This window comes from Tachypleus tridentatus, chromosome 1 (assembly GCF_004210375.1).
Source record: "Tachypleus tridentatus isolate NWPU-2018 chromosome 1, ASM421037v1, whole genome shotgun sequence".
NCBI classification, from domain to species: Eukaryota; Metazoa; Arthropoda; class Merostomata; order Xiphosura; family Limulidae; genus Tachypleus; species Tachypleus tridentatus.
The window spans coordinates 145,572,136-145,590,812 of NC_134825.1; the positions used below are offsets into that span (position 1 = coordinate 145,572,136).

At 29.3% G+C, this 18,677-nt stretch overlaps 1 protein-coding gene across 14 annotated transcripts in view; it reads left to right on the forward strand.

Annotated features, from left to right (window-relative positions):
• Positions 1-18,677, forward strand: part of ATP8A (ATPase phospholipid transporting 8A1) — a 241,640-nt gene that overhangs the window by 161,003 nt on the left and 61,960 nt on the right. For all 14 annotated transcript variants that reach the window (XR_013014406.1, XM_076456687.1, XM_076456679.1 and 11 more), the window contains 4 exons: positions 2,521-2,603; positions 2,761-2,866; positions 6,283-6,360; positions 14,002-14,112. Coding sequence is in view for 13 of the 14 variants with exons in the window: in XM_076456687.1 (XP_076312802.1) it covers positions 2,521-2,603; positions 2,761-2,866; positions 6,283-6,360; positions 14,002-14,112 (378 nt within the window). In the remaining variant the exon portion in view is untranslated. The remainder of the gene's footprint in view (positions 1-2,520; positions 2,604-2,760; positions 2,867-6,282; positions 6,361-14,001; positions 14,113-18,677) is intronic.

Here is an 18,677-nt window from a genome sequence, read left to right on the forward strand (position 1 = left end):
CAAACTCACAGTTTTGTTTATTCACTTGCATTTTGAGTCTTTTTATCAATAAACTCCTTTATATACAGTTCATGTTCATTATTTGCTACTGCAAGGATTTCAAGTTGTTCTTTATTATAGGCTTCTTACACTCTTTCGGTGCAAGAAGAGTGCACAATAACTCTATGGTGGAAAACAACGTAGAATTTAATATGTATTTTCTTATATTCTAACTAATAACAACCAAGTAATGGATCCAGTATTACTGAAAGAACATTTAGGACATTTATATATTCATGTGTGACATTTAAAGTTTTGGATATAGGTATTTGATCCTGATATCTGAAGAAATGGTGTAATATACATTCAGGTTTAAAGATATTTCTCATTATTCAACCTATGGATATGCACTATGACATAACTTATATAACTAATTTTTAATAAAAAAACAACCTGTTTGACTCTGTATGGCAATATTAAAGAAATGTTTTGTATAGCAATATTCAAATTCAGTTGTGTAGGAAGACTAAAATAGTCTTAGATATTATGATATATAATGACTAGTGGAAAAACAAATGTTTAATGAAGATTTATTGATATTTTCTAAATCTTTATTAAATAAACAATTTATATATGTTGGTTAATGTATATATCACATGGACTAATATTATAACTAGACTTTTAGGAACTGAGATAAAGACTGTAAAAGTTAAACCAGTGAAGTTCTTCTGAGGAAAAATTTTGTTCTCAAACTTACCATCTTTACTATGAATAAAGATGTCTGAAAATGGAAGTTAAATGTGTTATCGATATTCTGCTGTTAAGATAATATTAGGATGCCTTTAGTTAATACAGTTTGACAGTTTCTGCATGTTAACCTTCTCTGGAGAAAAAAAACTGTCATTCAGATATTTTCTATAATATAATGCTGTTAGCAACATCATTTTCTAGGTGATATAAATCATTGTCAAATTCCACATGAGACTGGTGACAAAATTTGGTTGTCTAAATCACATACTAGTGCAATTTCATTTCTTTATTGTCATTTTAATAACAAATTTTGTACACAAATCTATGGTCTCATCTAATAGTATGTTGGTATAAATATATTCTGTATCAAATCCATAACAACATACTCCATCATTAAAGCTATAATGTTTTTAATGTTTTAAGAAAAATCAAAGCTATATTTGGTAGTATAATAATTTCTAATGATGTACACAGAAGAATCCCTGTAACAAAAACTTGTTTTCACCTGTGCAGGCAGTAGTATGGTAACTTTCATTCATTTGTGTTATGCTAGAAGTGAGTTTGATAAGTTTCTAGTCAGGTGTCTTGTGAATGTATGTGCACTCAACTAGTGTAAGTTACTGTGTGTGTGTGTGTGTTGTGTGTGTCATAATAATGCTACTTTTGCTTATTATGGTTTTCTGTATATAAGGTATATTTTTATGCATTTCATAACATTCAGTTTTATGGTTGTCATTTTTTTAGTTATAATAACTGTAGTAGTATTGATTGGTTAGTAAATAAATAAGCTGCTATTACCAAATTATTATCTTTTTTATTTTAAATCACAGATTATTATTTTAATGCAATCCTTAAACAGTGCATTAGTCTACCACTTCTATGATCAAGCATTCTTTGTTTTGTTTTAGTTAATAAACTGTTTATTTTGTTAAACTTCATGTTTTTTTTCATTTTCTCTAAATTGAATCCTTGCACTTATTTTTCTGTACACTAGGCCCACAAATCTTGAGTTATTGCAAATTTTGTGCTAAATGTTATCTTTTTGTTACCATACAGACAAATATTTTATTTTTTTCTATTCTGTTGCTTATTGAGTACATAATTCATGGAAAACCTTTAGGTTTGAGGGTGAATGATATATTTACAGAATCTTTGTAATAACCCACACAAAGTTTCTGAATTATTGTTTATTATATCAATGTTGTGTAATGTTTTATTTACCTGATTAAATCTGGTATCTTATTGATTTAATTCAGTAGTTTAATAAATTACTATTTCATTAACTGTACCTTACAAAGAACTATTCTGTTGTTCATTGCACATTTGAAAGCTTGTTGAGTCACTGATTCTCATTGTGAAAGTTTTGGAATAAGTTAAAGAATGCTCTCTTCAGATTATTTGAGACATATGTTAAATATTTGGGTATAGTTATTTATGTTGTACATACATTTGGAATTATCTGATATAATACATGTACAGAACCTTTGAATTTTTTTAATTCTATATTTTTTGTTTGTAAGAAAGTTGCATGTGAAAATTTCATATGTGTTTTCGCTAATCCAAAATTTTCACCTGACTATTAAAAATATAGTATTTTGAATTAATTTAACTGAAATTAGGAAATTAGATTTTCAAGTTATCGATATAAATTTTGAGCACTTTTGATGATATATGTATTATTAATAACGTACAAACTAGTAATCTTCTGTATTATAGCTGTTAAACATTTGGAATCTTAAGTTAACTTGCTTTTCTTTAGTTAATTAATTTATTTCATTTATTGTGATTTAGACCTTGAAATATGCCCTTTCATCTGATGTCAGGAATGATTTTGTTGACATAGCTTTGTCATGCAGGTCTGTAATTTGCTGCAGGTGAGTATCTGCTTAGTACAGTATAATACAAATTATTTTTATTTTTTAGCTGAAGAAACTGCTTTTCTATTAGCTGCAATATTTCTTCTGATTATCATTTGTGAATAATTTTGCACTTTATGTAGAAGAATTTAACATGCCTGATGTATGTCTTCAGGGTGTCCCCAATACAGAAAGCAGAAGTTGTAAATGTTGTGAAGGCAGCTACTCACTCTGTGACACTTGCTATTGGAGATGGGGCAAATGATGTAGCAATGATTCAGGTATGTGACTGACATTTTAGAAATAGCATCTTTGAATTATCAGTATTATTTTTTCTGTAAAAATCTATTACAATTTAATTTAGAGAATAACAAAAATGCTATTATGTCTTTTAATATTTTCTAGTACTTTAAATAAAAAAAAATGTTATATTGGTTGAATATTAAGAAATAAATACATTATCTTATTTTTAAAGTTATCACATGCATACTGTTTTCCTTTTAGTCACCTACAACATACAACTATAAGATATAGGTGCTAATAAAGCATGCAGTCTACAAAGATGTTCATAATATGGCATGAGGTCAACAGATAATATTATCATACACATTTTAATGATTCACTAAAACATATTTTCTTGCTAAATGGTTTATATGCACCACATTTTTGTTCAGAAAATAATAATAATTTAATAAGTTGTGTGTACTAAAAGAGTACCTTATATTTAGGTGACAGTTGCATTTTCATTATTGGAACTTATTTATTCTGATTATATTTGCACTCAAACTATTATGTAATTGTATTTTGTTTGTTATTAGTTTAAAATCATTAATTATAGCAACTGTTTCCAATTGCAAATAAATGAAATTTAAAAAATGATGATAGTATTTGTGTAGACCATACACTATAGTGCTATTTTTATATCACTTCATGTGGATTATCATTTTGGTTTGACTAATTTAAAAAACTTAAAGCTATTTGTAATATTTTGAAAGAGTTCGAAGTCTCGCAAGAAATGAGCATTTAATTCATATAGAATTAGGAACAACTGGATAGGATCTTGATTATCCTTAGTTAAATATATCATGTATGTCAATTTATTTTTTAATGTGTGCAAAATTATATGCTTACAAATATTATGGTGATCTTAAAGTATGATCACATTTACTGTATGTAATTGCCACGGTTCATTACTAATTATTCTTATCAGTTTTATGAGTTTCAGACAGTTTATTTTGAGCATTGTGATTACCTTAAATGATTTTGTTAATGAATAATTTTCATACAGTTTTAGTATGAAACATTTTTAGTGAAGTATAAGAATTATATACTTTTGTCTTTTTTATTTGGACATTAAGATGGAGTGAATGTTTCACAAAATTTTTTTTTCTTCTGAATTTGACTTCCATTAGTGCAGAAGATTTTTCATGTAGGATGTATAGTAGTTTTGAAAAGTTTCATTGACATTGGGAATTATCTTGTGGTGCCCCAAGAAACTTGAACAGTTCTTCAGTTGTCACATGTAGACGAAGTTTATTTCCAGTTATTATCCTCATGAGATAGTCTGCCAGGGCTCTTTCTTAACAATTCCACTGAGTATTGACAACTTGCAATGACTTTGACCATCTCTAACAGAAAAAGCTGATCTGTAGTATCTGCTGATGGTAGCTGGACTTTGACTTTTTTAGAACACAGTAACAAGAAGATTCTCACAATCTTCCACACTTTTGCCAGTAGGACCTGATTAGCTGTAAAGTCCTTTAGTGTGTCTATCGAGATGTCACAGTACTAGCTGAGTTATATGGAGGTAACATACTATCCATTGCAATGGTTTTCTGAAATGTTCTTCTAGCAGTCAGATGACTCTCTCTTGTGGTCTGTTATTTAATGGAGTCCCTTGACATCCAGTAGCTACTATTTCTTCAGTACTTATGGTGTTTTCCACTAAATATTCTGATACTTATTTTGATACATTCAGCAGTGCCAGACACAGATGTTGTGTGTCTTAAATACTTTCATCCAGGTTCCTCAAGTAGTGCCAAATGCTCCTCCATTATTATTGTTTTGTAATATTTGGCACTTTTTATTTTTCTTGTTTCAGAGTTTTGTTTTTTTGGCAATTGAAGAATAGGCTTTCAGAATATAATTTATCTAAATCTTCTATTTGTAATTTAGCTCTACTTTTGTGCCATTTTCTTTCATATGTTGAACTATTCTGTTTTACAATTTGTCCTGTATCTTCCATAATTGCACTAGTGATTGTAGATGCTGATCTGTCGAACATTCTTGTTCTGTTGCAATCTCCTGCAAGTGCTGTTAATGGTTAAAACAACACTTTGTCAACATCAACAAATTTTCTCCAAAATCTGTTGAAAATATTATACACACGCACTTAGATCAACAACACAGTCAACAACAAACAAACAATAATAAATCCCAAGACACAACAAACTAGAAAACATTACACTGTGAAGAAATAACCAACATTTGGAAAATACTTAAAACACAACACTCCAGTAAACACCAAATTTATTCAAAAATCAGGTATAAAAACCAAAGACAATACTATGTAAAAACTACACTGATAAACACAACACCAACATTATGTATAAAATACAATGAAAAACTACCATGATTTCTATATTGAAGAGACAAGCAGAAAAATGGAAATCAGAATCAAAGAACACAAAAAAATACCTTCACATTAAATAATCACAACTATAGAAAACACCCAGATACAAGGTAGAGAAACAAATATGTGCAAATTAAAGAAGCCATAAGATGCACCCAGAAACAGTCAGTTGCAAATTTTCTCTTTGCTAACCTGAAGATGACCTAAGAAGGTTACAACATTGTCCTATTCTTTATTTTAATTAAAGTGCTAAGGCCCATACCAGCTGTTTTGATAATACAATATTGAGTCACTCTTACATCAAATCAAAATAGTATCTAGTAACATACAGTATTAACTAACATATAGCATGATTATTGCATCAAGTAAGAAGCTGAATAAACAACCTAAGGAATTAATTTAAATAATGGACTGGATTATTTTGTGCTTAAAAGCTGGAAAAAAGGAAACTTGTATTTAGATCATGACAAAATTGTACAAACACTGGATAATTTCAGCAGGATAATATGCTATCACAATGCAATTTAACCATGATAAATCTTAGAAACAAAAGAGGATCAGTCATGTCATCACTTGTGGAATATAATACCAGAAAATTTTAAGCAGTGAATGTCAGAGTAGCCTCAAGGTTTATCCCAAATAGGATTTGAATACTGGATGCTTGTAAAATATGCACTGCATCTATATATGTCAACATAGAGAAATCATGTAATTGAAAACAGTTGGCCTAAAAGTGTCGTGTTCTTAAAGTTTTGAGTGCTAAATATATATAAGTGAACATGAAGTTGCACAACAAATTAGAGTACTTTGAAATTGTAAACAACCTGTTTTAGTGGTCTTGAAACTATGTTGTAAGAACCCCAATATTATGTCAGAATTACCAAAAAAAAAAAAGGTGTTCTGCTTAAGAAATACATCTGTTGCTACAGTGAAGGGGCTATTATTGTTGTTTTTACTTAAATTGAGAAGTAACTGCTCTGTTACAGCTAGGTTCATTACATTTAGTTTTGTAACCTACCGTTTGTAAGCATACTTTTTTAAAACTAACTATTCAGTTTTTTTCAGGCTGCAAATATTGGTGTGGGTATAAGTGGTGTGGAAGGACTTCAAGCAGCATGCTCCTCAGACTTTGCTTTAGCACAGGTATGATTTAGTTATATGAGCTGGATCTTTTAATCATAAAATGAAATTTAATCATATACTTATTTAAATAGTGGTTGGATGCTATATTAACATGAAAATCATAATAGTTACTTCTGTTTTTAAATTGCTGACTTAATAAAAGGTGGCAGAATTTTCACTGAAATGTGTTTGTAGAGCAAGAAAGAGAAAGAGAAAACTGAGCATTGAAATAATATAAAATTTTGAAAGACAAAACTACTGTCAAAATTATTCTTTAATAATAAAATATATGGTTTCACTTTCATTGTATTAAAAACAGCTTTACGATCAGTTGAATTACTGCAACAGTAAATAAACAAATATCATATCTAAGTACATAAATGTTCTAAAAGCATAAAGCATGCTTACATATAAATTCTTATCAAAGTCTAAATTTATTACATCAGAGTAAAACTTTACAAAATTTTAAAATATGACAAATATAAAATTAATTTTAAAATTACAGGAAAAACAAGTTATAAAATATGACCATTAAGTAAAATAAGTCATTTAAATGATCCAGCTTTTAAAAATGTATAATAGTTTTTGATACGTTGTTATTCATAGTAGGATTTAAAATTTCTTCCTTGCACTCTGAAATGGGTATACACTGAAAGTGAGGACCTTTGTGAAAACCAACTCTGCTTATTTCAATGTTAAATTATGATTAGAACAAAGAATTACTTTCTCTGATTTTGACATTGTGTTTATGTTTATTCATTCTTTGTGTGATTTTTTTTCTTTTTCTTTTTGGTTTTAATCCATACGAAGGTGACCAAAAATGAAACAAATCCTTAATTTGATATTAAACAAATTTGTAACCTGAAAGTTGGGGAATCATAAAACCTTAGTGTTTATTATTTATAAATTTAATTCAGACTACACATTTTTAAATATAAATAATCTTTTATATGCAAGTCTACAAGATTCTTCAAATTTTTTTAAAAATAATACTGCAGTACTTACTTCATGAAGTTATGACAGTGTTTGACCATTTTAATTATTTGGAAGGCTTAGTGTGATTTAGTAGTTAATGTATCAGACTATGGGTTGAAGGATCTTTCGTTTTAGGCATGATGCTGTTGAATGTTCTTCGTACTTTCTTCTGTGAATGAATTATGAAAGTTAAAATCAGTTTTGAAATTTGGATTCAAAAACATATGTGGTGACAGATTCTGCAGGCTAGCAGCTTTTCTTGTGGTTCAGTAGTTCAGAATTATGTATGATTATACTTGTGTTCTTGGTGCTTAGCCCACAGGTACATAGGATACTGTTAGGGTTGAAAATTCCAATTCATGACATGAAAGACCGAGAGTCAAGGTAAGTAGAATGGCATTATTAATAAGGACCTGTGGAGAGAGCATGATCTTTTTCCAAAGCAAATTTTGCAGAGGATGACTGGCTGTCATCTGATGTGATAAATAGAAGTACGTCATCACACTGGGCAAAACGTTTGTTTACTTAAGTGACTACAACAAAGTCTGAGCAATTTGTTATTACCCTTCTGGTGATACAACCTCTCAAAAGCTATAATAAAGGTTCAATGGAAAAAAAAAAAAAAGAGATAGATTTTTTTTACTTTACACATAGCAGTAGAGATATTTGACAAATGCTACAAATGCAAGTTTCTTTATTGTGTAGTAATGGCATTCAATGGACAATAACATTTAACTTTCACATGCTAAAATGTTCATTACATCATCATATACTTGCAGTAGCATTGCTCTGATATCACTATCCCTGACATGGATATGTTAAAACTGATACATCAACCAAAGTCCTTATGTGTTAGAAATGAATTTTTATAGTCCACATGCTGTATAAAGTTATAGTTGACTACAGTTAATGCTGAAATCAATACTGGTGTAGAAAATACTGGACTACAAAGTATTTATAGTGTGATGTAACACCTAGCTCTGAATAACTTCATATTTATATTCTGGTTACTTCACTATGACTTATATTTTAGTAGGATATGTAGACATTCTGTCTGTACTCACTATATATAAAAGAAACTCCATGTGTATTTGCATAGATGAACATTTTTCTAGCTTAATTTCCTGTGAATTTGTCTCACACATTGAAATACTATGCTTAAATTTTTCAATAGCTGATCATTTCACAGGCTGAAAGGAATATTGTAAAACTCATACAGTCATTTTTGTACAATGAAAGCAGTTATGATTTTTCCTTCCTTATCTTGCTCAACCTGCAAGTAGCCAGGAGTAAAGTCTAGTGAAATGAACTAGTAGGACTAGTAGAACTTTCCAACTTATTGATAAATGCATATGCATTTGTATGCAATAACAGAAATATATCATTACATGCTAATGTATTCACTTGCCTGAAGTCCAAAAGAATATTAATACACCCTCTCTTCTCTCTCTCTCTCTTTTTTTTTTTAATCACAGTCAACACGGAGATGATCAAGCACTAAGTGTATGTTAACTGATTATTTCTTTCAACATATGATTTATCTCAGTGTTAGTGCTTCAAGGAAGTTTCAGTTGGAGCTGTTTTGTAGGACGTGTACTTCCAGTGTTTATATAGTGTTTTGCTATTTTCTTTTCCATTGTGGGCTATCTACATTGGGGGCTATCCATATCAAATCAACTAGAGTTTGTAATCACACTGTGACAGATTTTGATGAAGCTTGATAAGAAGTATTTGCAGAGCATATGCCATATTAGTGCAACATATTATTTGATAGTTACATAAACTAACAAAAATACTGGCCCTTGAAGTGAAGGGGGGTATCAAATTGCTAGTGTCAGAGCTGTAACAGATATTGCTGTGCCTGGGTCTCTGACATCCATTTTCTCAAAATCCAATCAAGGTTGGAAGCTAGAAGGCTCGAATTTGCTAAAATTTGTACATTAGATCCCAAAATTGCAAGTAAAACACGGATAGATAGAGGTATTAAAAAATAACAATTTCTAAAAATCATGAGATTATATTTTTTTTCATTTTCCCATTCTGTCTGTAGAACTAGTTATTTATATATTCACATTTAGTTTGATGTCTGTATGTCAGAAATAATTACAGATATTTAACTTAAAATATTTTTCAAAATATTAAATCCTTTTTGAAAAACATTTAATATTTTGTGGCACTTTTTATTGAAATCCTGTGTATTTATTAAGGTATACATTGTTATGTTCATTTTGTTGAATACTCTTGCCTTTGATTAGTGGTCTGTTTGCTATAAAAATAACAACATTGAGTTGTATGGCCAAAGAAACTTTTTGGTTTAATTATTTGTTTTCTTTAAATTTAATTGATTATTAGCATATTCATCTACTTGTTGGAAAACAAGTTTAATGTATCATTCTTTATTGTACACTACTGCTACATATTTGTTTGACTGTATATCATAAACTTTAATATATTTTCTTCTGTTACACTTTCTGGCCATTTTTGTGGGCATTTTGTAATATATTTCTAGCTTTTCTTGGGAAATGAGCACAAAGCGGTGATGTGACCATGTCCCAACAGCAGCTCTTAAATCTTTTTTCAGATCACAAAGAAACAAATTAAATATATCATTTGCAAATAAATACAGCTGTAGTGTGATCAGAAAATGGCCTGTTGTTGCCTTAAACTTGCCTGAAAGGTCACAAGTTTGAACTCTTTACAGTGTTTATGTTGCCTGATTATTCCTTTTGAAAATCATGCTAGTAACATTGATGTTTGTTAAAGTTCCTTGATTTTTTTCATAATTTATAATATGATGCAGTATATTGCATTAACATAATATTCCAGATGGTCACTAAGCACATGGTCAATAAGGTTTTTTCCTTTCTTTATATAAATAACAACTGAATGAAGAACTGCATGACTACTGTCTCAATAATAACTCTGTACAGAATCCTAAGTAACAAAAGAAATATTTTCAGCAAGGTCAAGTAAAATGATAGCTTTATCCAGTCAATGGTGAAGAAATGGTGCTTTGGCGTGAAAGTACTGCATACACAACACATCAATTGTATCATAGAGTATGTCAATATCAGTACTTTTGGGCACTTTTGTATTTATTAAGGTTGATTTGTTAATGGTATACCACTGGTGAAACTGTAGTTTGTCTTCATTAGTGAAGGTCTCTTCAAATATCTTGGGAAGATAGGTGGATAGCACTTTTCCTTTCCCTTGCCCCAACATTTTTTATATGAATAAAGCATATTGTTTCATGCTTTTTGCATGTTTTATGACCTTGGGTGCAGTATTTAATTAAATAAAAATTATATAGTGGTGTAGTACCTTTAATATAAAAAAATAGACTTGAGTTTTTGTTACAGCATAGCCAGGTGGTTAGTGTGATCAACTTGTAATATGAGGGTCATGGCTTTGAATTCCAATCCCACCAAACATGCTTTTCCTTTTAGTCATGGGGATGTTATATACTGTGATGGTCCATACCACTATTCATTGGTAAAATAGTAACCCAAGAGCTGGTGGTGAATGGTAATGACTAATTGCTTTCCATCTTGTCTTACACTGCTAAATTAGAGCTTTCAGTTTTGCTTGGTTACAAAGCTATCAGTAGAAGATCAGATCATTCCTGCCACACTTACCCATCACATTCTTTCTTTCAGGATATGCTTATAGTTGTCCATCAATCTTAACTCTTTCAACATGGGCTCAGTCAATTTGGTTGACTGCATGATCTCTTTGTATTTGATTAAACTATTTATAGATGCAGTACTTCTAACTTTCAATACAGTGTGTATATGTTCACAAAATTTAGCAATCTTTCAGTTAACACAATAAGTTTTTAACATACAAAGATCATACTTTTTAGTGAAGCCTTTTTAATAAACTAAAATAAAGATTTGTCCATTATAATATATTGAGTATTTGTTTTGAATAGTCTGTGTAGAAACTAATTTTTATTTTGAGATTGAAAACACTTCTCCTCATCTCAAAAATCTCAAATTTCTTTGTGTAATTCCTAAAACCTCTTACATACAACTGAAACATTGATTTTAGTAAAACTGTATATTTTATCTATTATTTTCTTAACCCTAATGCAAAATGAGGTAAGTCAGTTTGAATGGTCTCATAATCATTAAAAAGAAAATCAAAATAAACCTAAACGACTCTTTTTCCCTTTCTAGAATGATTTCAAATTGTAATATGAAACTACATTTATTTATTCTAAGTAGCTTTAAGCTCGTAACAGTGTAAATTTATATATATAATTCAATTTTATTGTTTTATTGTCCTTTGAACTGTGTCTAAATACTATCTGCACTAGTGTGAGTTGTAAATCATGTGGAGCCATGTGCAACTTACATCACACTATTAAATTAGATTACCAGTTTGCAACTCTCATGCATCCTGTATGAACTTTTTATTATTTTTTTATTATCTGTTTTACCTAATCTAACTTGAATTAACATAAGGAGATCCTTATTTTCACATTTTAGTGGATTTTGTAATAATAAATAAAGAACAAACATGAAAAACAAGAAATAAAGAACTTACCCAAACATTTGTTTCCCATTGACTGTCAAGGATACTTAAGTCTGTTTTTTTATACTAATGGTTGTAATGCACTAAATAATTAAATAATACACCAAATAACATAAACTAATAACTTGTAAAAATGGCCTGTTGTTGCCTTAAACTTGCCTGAAAGGTCACAAGTTTGAACTCTTTACAGTGTTTATGTTGCCTGAAAAACAAGAAATAAAGAACTTACCCAAACATTTGTTTCCCCATTGACTGTCAAGGATACTTAAGTCTGTTTTTTTATACTAATGGTTGTAATGCACTAAATAATTAAATAATACACCAAATAACATAAACTGATAACTTGTAAAAAGTAGACAATTTCCTCTAACTCTCACAGTTTTTCTGGCTTTCTAACTATGTAACAGGAGCTGTTAAAATTCATTAAAGCTAGTCATTGAGTTTCTCCCTGGATCACTGCTTGTATTCTGAGTGAAACTGACTATTATCTGTTCAGAACACAACATTATGCAATATATCATTTGATAAATTAAAATGTTGACTTTCTATCATTAATATGTATTGTATAATTAATATAGTAAGTGTATCTTCACAAACTTTGGTAAACCCTTAGTAAACAATACAAGTCTTATGAATATAAAATATCAGATTGTTTAATTAAATATTTTTAGTTTAGAATTGTGTGTGAATTTCTGGAGTCCAAGTCTGATTTTGACTGGTCTGAGTAGAAGGTAATTTTCATGTTAAAGTTAATAATACCCTTTTTTCATCATACAGTTTTCAACTTTTATGTGCACGACTTTTAGAACATCCTAAGTGGATTTGAAGTTTTTTGTTTTGTTTTTTTAGCCTAACACCATGGGCTTGGTCTATTTAACTAAACTTGCAACTACCACAAAACACACACACGCACGCACACATATTAAAGTATCCACTTTTCTCTAGAATGACTGCATGTTGTGACAGAAGGTTAGTTATGTATCCTAAACAGCCTCAGGCTTTTAACAGTTTGGATCTGTTTTTTATTTAATTTTATTGTCTTATTCCCTACTAAATCTGCATGAAAACTATAAACCATCCAAGAAGTGCATAGTTCAAGTTAGTTGTTGAATTATTTAACATAAGAGATTCTTGCATACATAACTCAGTTACAGAGAAATGAATACATTATTTTTTTATTCAATTTTTTTTGTTTATGTTTACTTATCTAGCCTAATAAGTTTCTGATTTGTATATTTTAGTTACTTGTGTAGCAATAAATAAAAGATCTCCATAAAAACACCAAGAAATTTAGTACTTACATGTTGGTCTTGTACTTTTTGGAAGTTGAAAACTTGAAATATCTGTAAAAGCTAACCCTATTTTTTTCTGCATTTGTTGTTAGTAATTTACTGAATTTCTAATAATTTCAGATATTTAGTTTAAAACAAAATAATAACATGCAAAAAACATACAATGTTTAACAACTGTTGGAGTTTGACTGACTTTCTAACTAAGCTATGAGTGTGTTAAAACAATTCCCTAAGCTGGCTGAACTGAATTTGGCAATAACAGCTTTGAATCTGTATACCAAATAACTTAAAAGCTGTTTTGAAAATGAGATAGCATGATTCCTAAAGTAGTAAATCAAAGAATTCTCTTTATACATTTGTAATAGATAATGTAATGTCGTAAAAAATTAGTGACATTTTTTGAAAGAATGTAGTTGGTAGGAGGTTGTGGATTGAACACTCTGGTTAATATACAAGTAAAATAAGATGATTGGAGACTGTAAAGTGGGATTGTGTCTTGAAAATGTTATCTAAATTTCTAATATTCACTAAAATACAGAAGCTTAAAGAGAAGTAGAAAGATTATATGACTTGTGCAATTTAAAATGTTGCAGTGAATAAGTTAGGTGATACAGAAAAGTGAAAATTGAAAAATTAGTTTCTGATTGCAAGTATAATAAAGCTGTCTTGTGTACCTTTCCCACCAGTTTTCAGTGGGTTATTGATATTTTATCGTAGTTAATTAAAATTACTAGTTTGCTAACACAAACAATATTGATTAATTTATTTCTGTCTTTTAATTAAATATCTCAATGAAGTGTCTTTTTTTTGCCAGTTGAGAATCAAAATGTGTTTGTTTATTTGTGTTTTTTATAACTAGTTCAGTTTTCTTGGCCGTCTTTTGTTTGTCCATGGAGCCTGGAGCTATGCTAGAATGTGCAAGCTGATCTTGTACTCATTTCACAAGAACATCTGCCTATATGTTATTGAGGTGACTATGATTAGTTTTTTTCAGAGCTTTTATTTCATTATACATTATTATTTTTCTCTAATTTGTATATATGCAATTGATGGAAGACACTTAGAATTAATGTGGATACCATATTTTATTTGACATATTATCATGATAAATTTAATATTCAGTCTTCAGTATTTCACTTAGCATTTGTTTTAAGTGTAACTGCACATAGCAAACTTTCATCTGTGATCTGTGGCAGTTTATGTTAGATTACTTCAGTTTGTTTTTGTTTGATTGATCTACATTTCAAAACAAGGAAATAGTAATGTAAGTTGTAGGTATATATCTAGTAGAATTATGTTTTGTTAGAGTATTTAACCCTGAACTATAATATGTTCATCATTTTTCAGTTTGTTATACTTAGTAAATTTCAGCTTTTAGTCAGAGAAGTGTAAACATTGTAACTGCTCATTATGTAAAAGTTATAGATACATATGCTTTTTGAATGTTTAAAGTATATTTGTTTTTTCTGTTACATTAAGCTGTTGTTTTAACATTATATTTTCCTTAGTAAAAACCTACAAAAATTAAATTTCTTGATATGACTTGTGTTGTATCTCTCTCTCTCTCTCTCTCTCTATATATATATATATATATAGACACACATAATTTAAAATTGCTTGTTTATTTTTATGTTTCAAAGTATGGCAAGCCTGCCATGGTCAGGTGTGTTAAGGCCTTTAACTTGTAATCTGAGAGTCTCAGGTTGGAATCCCCGTAGGGCCAAACATGCTTGCCCTTTTAGCCATGGGGTCATTATAATGTTATGGTCAATCCCACTATTTGTTGGTAAAATAGTAATCCAAGAATTGGTGATGGGTGGTGATGAGTAGCTGCCTTCCCTCTAGTCTTATAGTGCAAAATTAGGGATGGCTAGTGCAGATGGCCCTCATGTAGCTTTATGCGAAATTCAAAAAACAAACAAACAAAATATTGCCCTTTTTTTTCTTCTTTACTGTGTTATGATAATACACTATGTAATGTACAGTTTGTTTCTCTTTACACTTTCAATTTAGTAATATGTATATGGTATTTTAGCACAATTCCAACTGTCCTCGTTAGATCAGTGAATTTCATTTTCTGGAAACTTTATGGAAGAATCTAACATGACTAGACAGGAAATAACATTATTAATTGTGTTAGAAGAATAATAATACCAATACCTTCATATAATAGAAAAAAAATTAAGCTTCAGAAAAAACAACAGCTGTAAAGTAATGTAGTCATTGAACACTTCAGCTTATGTCTGCTGAAAGTTAAAGGTGAGCAGATAATCAATATAACCTATTGTCTACAATTCAATTATATCAATTAATGGTACACAAAATAATAGTTTAATTGAAATTATTATCATATTGATTAATGTCACAAAAATAATTAACCAACCAAAATTAGTATTTCCAATAATTTCTGGAAGGTGGGCAGCTGTTCAAGGTTAAGAAGACACTGAGAATATACTTGTGTAAAATATTTCATAGTTTTAGTAAAAATAGTAGTTTTAACCCTATTTTTACATTTTTTAACTTGAAAAATATCTAACAAAGTTCTTACACATTGCTCTTACTGTTTTCTGTCCATCCTAAAGTATAGTCTTATATTTACCCAAACCCTAGTATTATTTCTAAGTAGTCTTTTAACAGTTTACAACCCACTCTTGTTATTCATGTGTCTTTTTACTTTTTTTTCTCAGTGACTGTTTCTAAGAAGTCTGTGTTGAAAGACGTTTATCTAAATCTATGATAAATTAAAAAACATCTAATGTATTTTCATAATAGCAAATACATTTTAATCTCCAAACAAGATAGAATCAGTGACTAAATATTATTAGATGGAAAACATTCCTGTTTCTGTATGGAGTTATAAAATAAATAACATTGGGGTAAGATGTAGTGCATGATTTCTGAAAATACGAGTAGCAGAAGTTCTCATAGGAACAAGTGGCTAATCTTGGATTTTGTTATATTTTTGTACTTTCATTTTGTTAATATTTTTTGTTATATAGGTTTTAAAATACTGGAATATTTATACATAAGAAGATATAAGGTATGAATATTTAGCACTAATGACTATAGTAAACCAGAAGTTTTGAGACAATAAATTATTCAGATAACAAAAAAGATTTTTATTTAAGTATTATAGTACATTTGTTGTACAAGAAATGCTTTATTAATTTATTAAAAACAGACCATAATTATTTAAGAGAAATTAAACTTGATCAAAAATATAGTTTGAAAAATATCACCTTCATCAATGTTGGCTTAAGGTACAGATGCAGTTATACTTTGAAAACAGTTATATGATAGGAAATAATGAAAAACCTGTTGTCAGTGATATTTTTATGAAGACTTTTTCTTGTGCTTTCATTATGTGAATAATATATTTCAAATTATTTTTTGTGTAGCACTATTTCAGTAGCCAGTATCCATATAAAATCAGTCCGATCCACTGTGGTTAATTAAAAGGGAGCAGAAAATTTCTGAATGTTCTGCTCTTAGTTACAGTTTAAGCTTTTAACAGTTTACAACCCACTTTATACATGTGTATCCAGCATCATGATTTTAAGATTCACTAGAGAGTTTATACTAATTGCCTGTGTAGTTTTTGTCATGATGGTACAATTTCACACTGCAGGATTATGTAATTATTCTAAAAGTCAGAAGCATCTGTAAACAGTTATTTATCTACATTCAGTTAATAATACATAAAATCTAAAATTTATCATAATCTAAAAACTGCAGGTATGTGAAGTATCATATATAAAACTAAACATGTTTAATACAAATTTTCAATTTTTTTTTTCTAAATTGATCATGGAAAATAAAATTATGAAATTACATCCTGTTGTGGAATTGCAAGCCAATATAACATTTTGTGGGAAAATATGCTCTGTGAAACTAGAAATTTTCTAATCAGCTTAAGTCCCAATAAATGGTTTAGTGAAATTATACTCTTATTCTATAACTTGTATATATTATATATATATTATTATACTTAGTATTTTTGTGATATATGTTGTGTATCTATGTATGTATACTATATATGATACATTAGAATTTTATCCTTTTTGTTTGAGTTTCTTTTACTGCACGTCACAAGGTTTTAGTGGCTTACAATTAAATTTTTATTCTACTATTTTTTTTTTATATCATACGAATTAGTGCAGCATAAAATCATAGCTAATAATTCATGTTTTAGTACAATACAAGTTTTAAATTTTTCATTTAATGAGGCAATATTTTAAAAAATCCTGAATTTCCCAAAGTGTTTTACATGTGACATTTTCTCTAGGCATTCCATCTTCTCTATTTTATTCACCACCCCTTCTGAAGTTTATAGTTTACTAACTGTAGCCAACCAACAATATTAAAACTGTCTCTTCTCACTTCAATTCATAAACTTTAAGGTAAGGTTCTGAAAAGTTCAGTTGGCAATAATACTGGCAATCACTAATATTCTACATACACACAGTACATTGTAAATTTTTACACTTGAGAATCTTCTACAAATTTATAGAATAAACAAGAATTTCACAATACACATTTAACAGTATAAGTTACATGTATTTCTAAACATATATATTTAACCAGAACAAACATTTATATTAAATTAAATATACATTAGTAAATCCATTACAGTATACAGACAATTTTGAAAAATGACACTTCAAATATCCAGAGTGCCCACAGACACTATAAAGGCATTTAAATAAAATGAAAAAAATGTTGAAACTGGAGATCCTATGAAAGAATAATGAACTATAAAAAAATTCATGTAAAGAAAACATAAATAGAGAATTTAATTTGTGTATAAACAATTTCTGGATTTGTCTAATAACAGAGATGCCAACCATTATGATTTGAGCATAATCAATACGATTTTGGTGTATACATTACAACTATACGTTCATACAGACAAATATTACGACTTGTTGCAACTCCCAAATTTTTATATATTATATAGGCCTATACAATAAAGTGATAAATTGTTCCCCCAGGACTTGAAAGGGGTGAAAAGAAAACTTCTAGTGAGATACAAATAAATTTTGATAATAAATAAAAGACACAGTCCAAATGGCTACTTGTGATAATCATGTTTGTGCTTGAAATAATAAAAAATATTTGTATCTCCGCATCTGCCAATAGTTTGAGTGCGGTGCTTCTCCATACTGGGTATGTGGGGGAATCCATAGTTACGTCATCAGTGCTTGTCAGCCAATCAGCATTAACCCCACCGTAGATGGGTATTTCTAGTTTTCTAAGCGGCATAGAGACACCAATGCGATTGTTCACAAGATGGAAAAGAAAGAGGCCTCGTTCACCAGATTGTCTTGTTTCTGACAAATCTAAAAGGACTAAAACTGTGAATCAAAAATTTAGGAAAGAGTGTAGTGCAGAATATCCAGTCATTACATCAAAAGTCAATGACAGTCATGCGTTTTATACAATTTGTCACATTGATTTTTCTGTGGTGCATGACGGGATAAATGATTGTCCCAGACATACAAAATCGGCATTTCACCAACAAAAGGTTGATGCAAA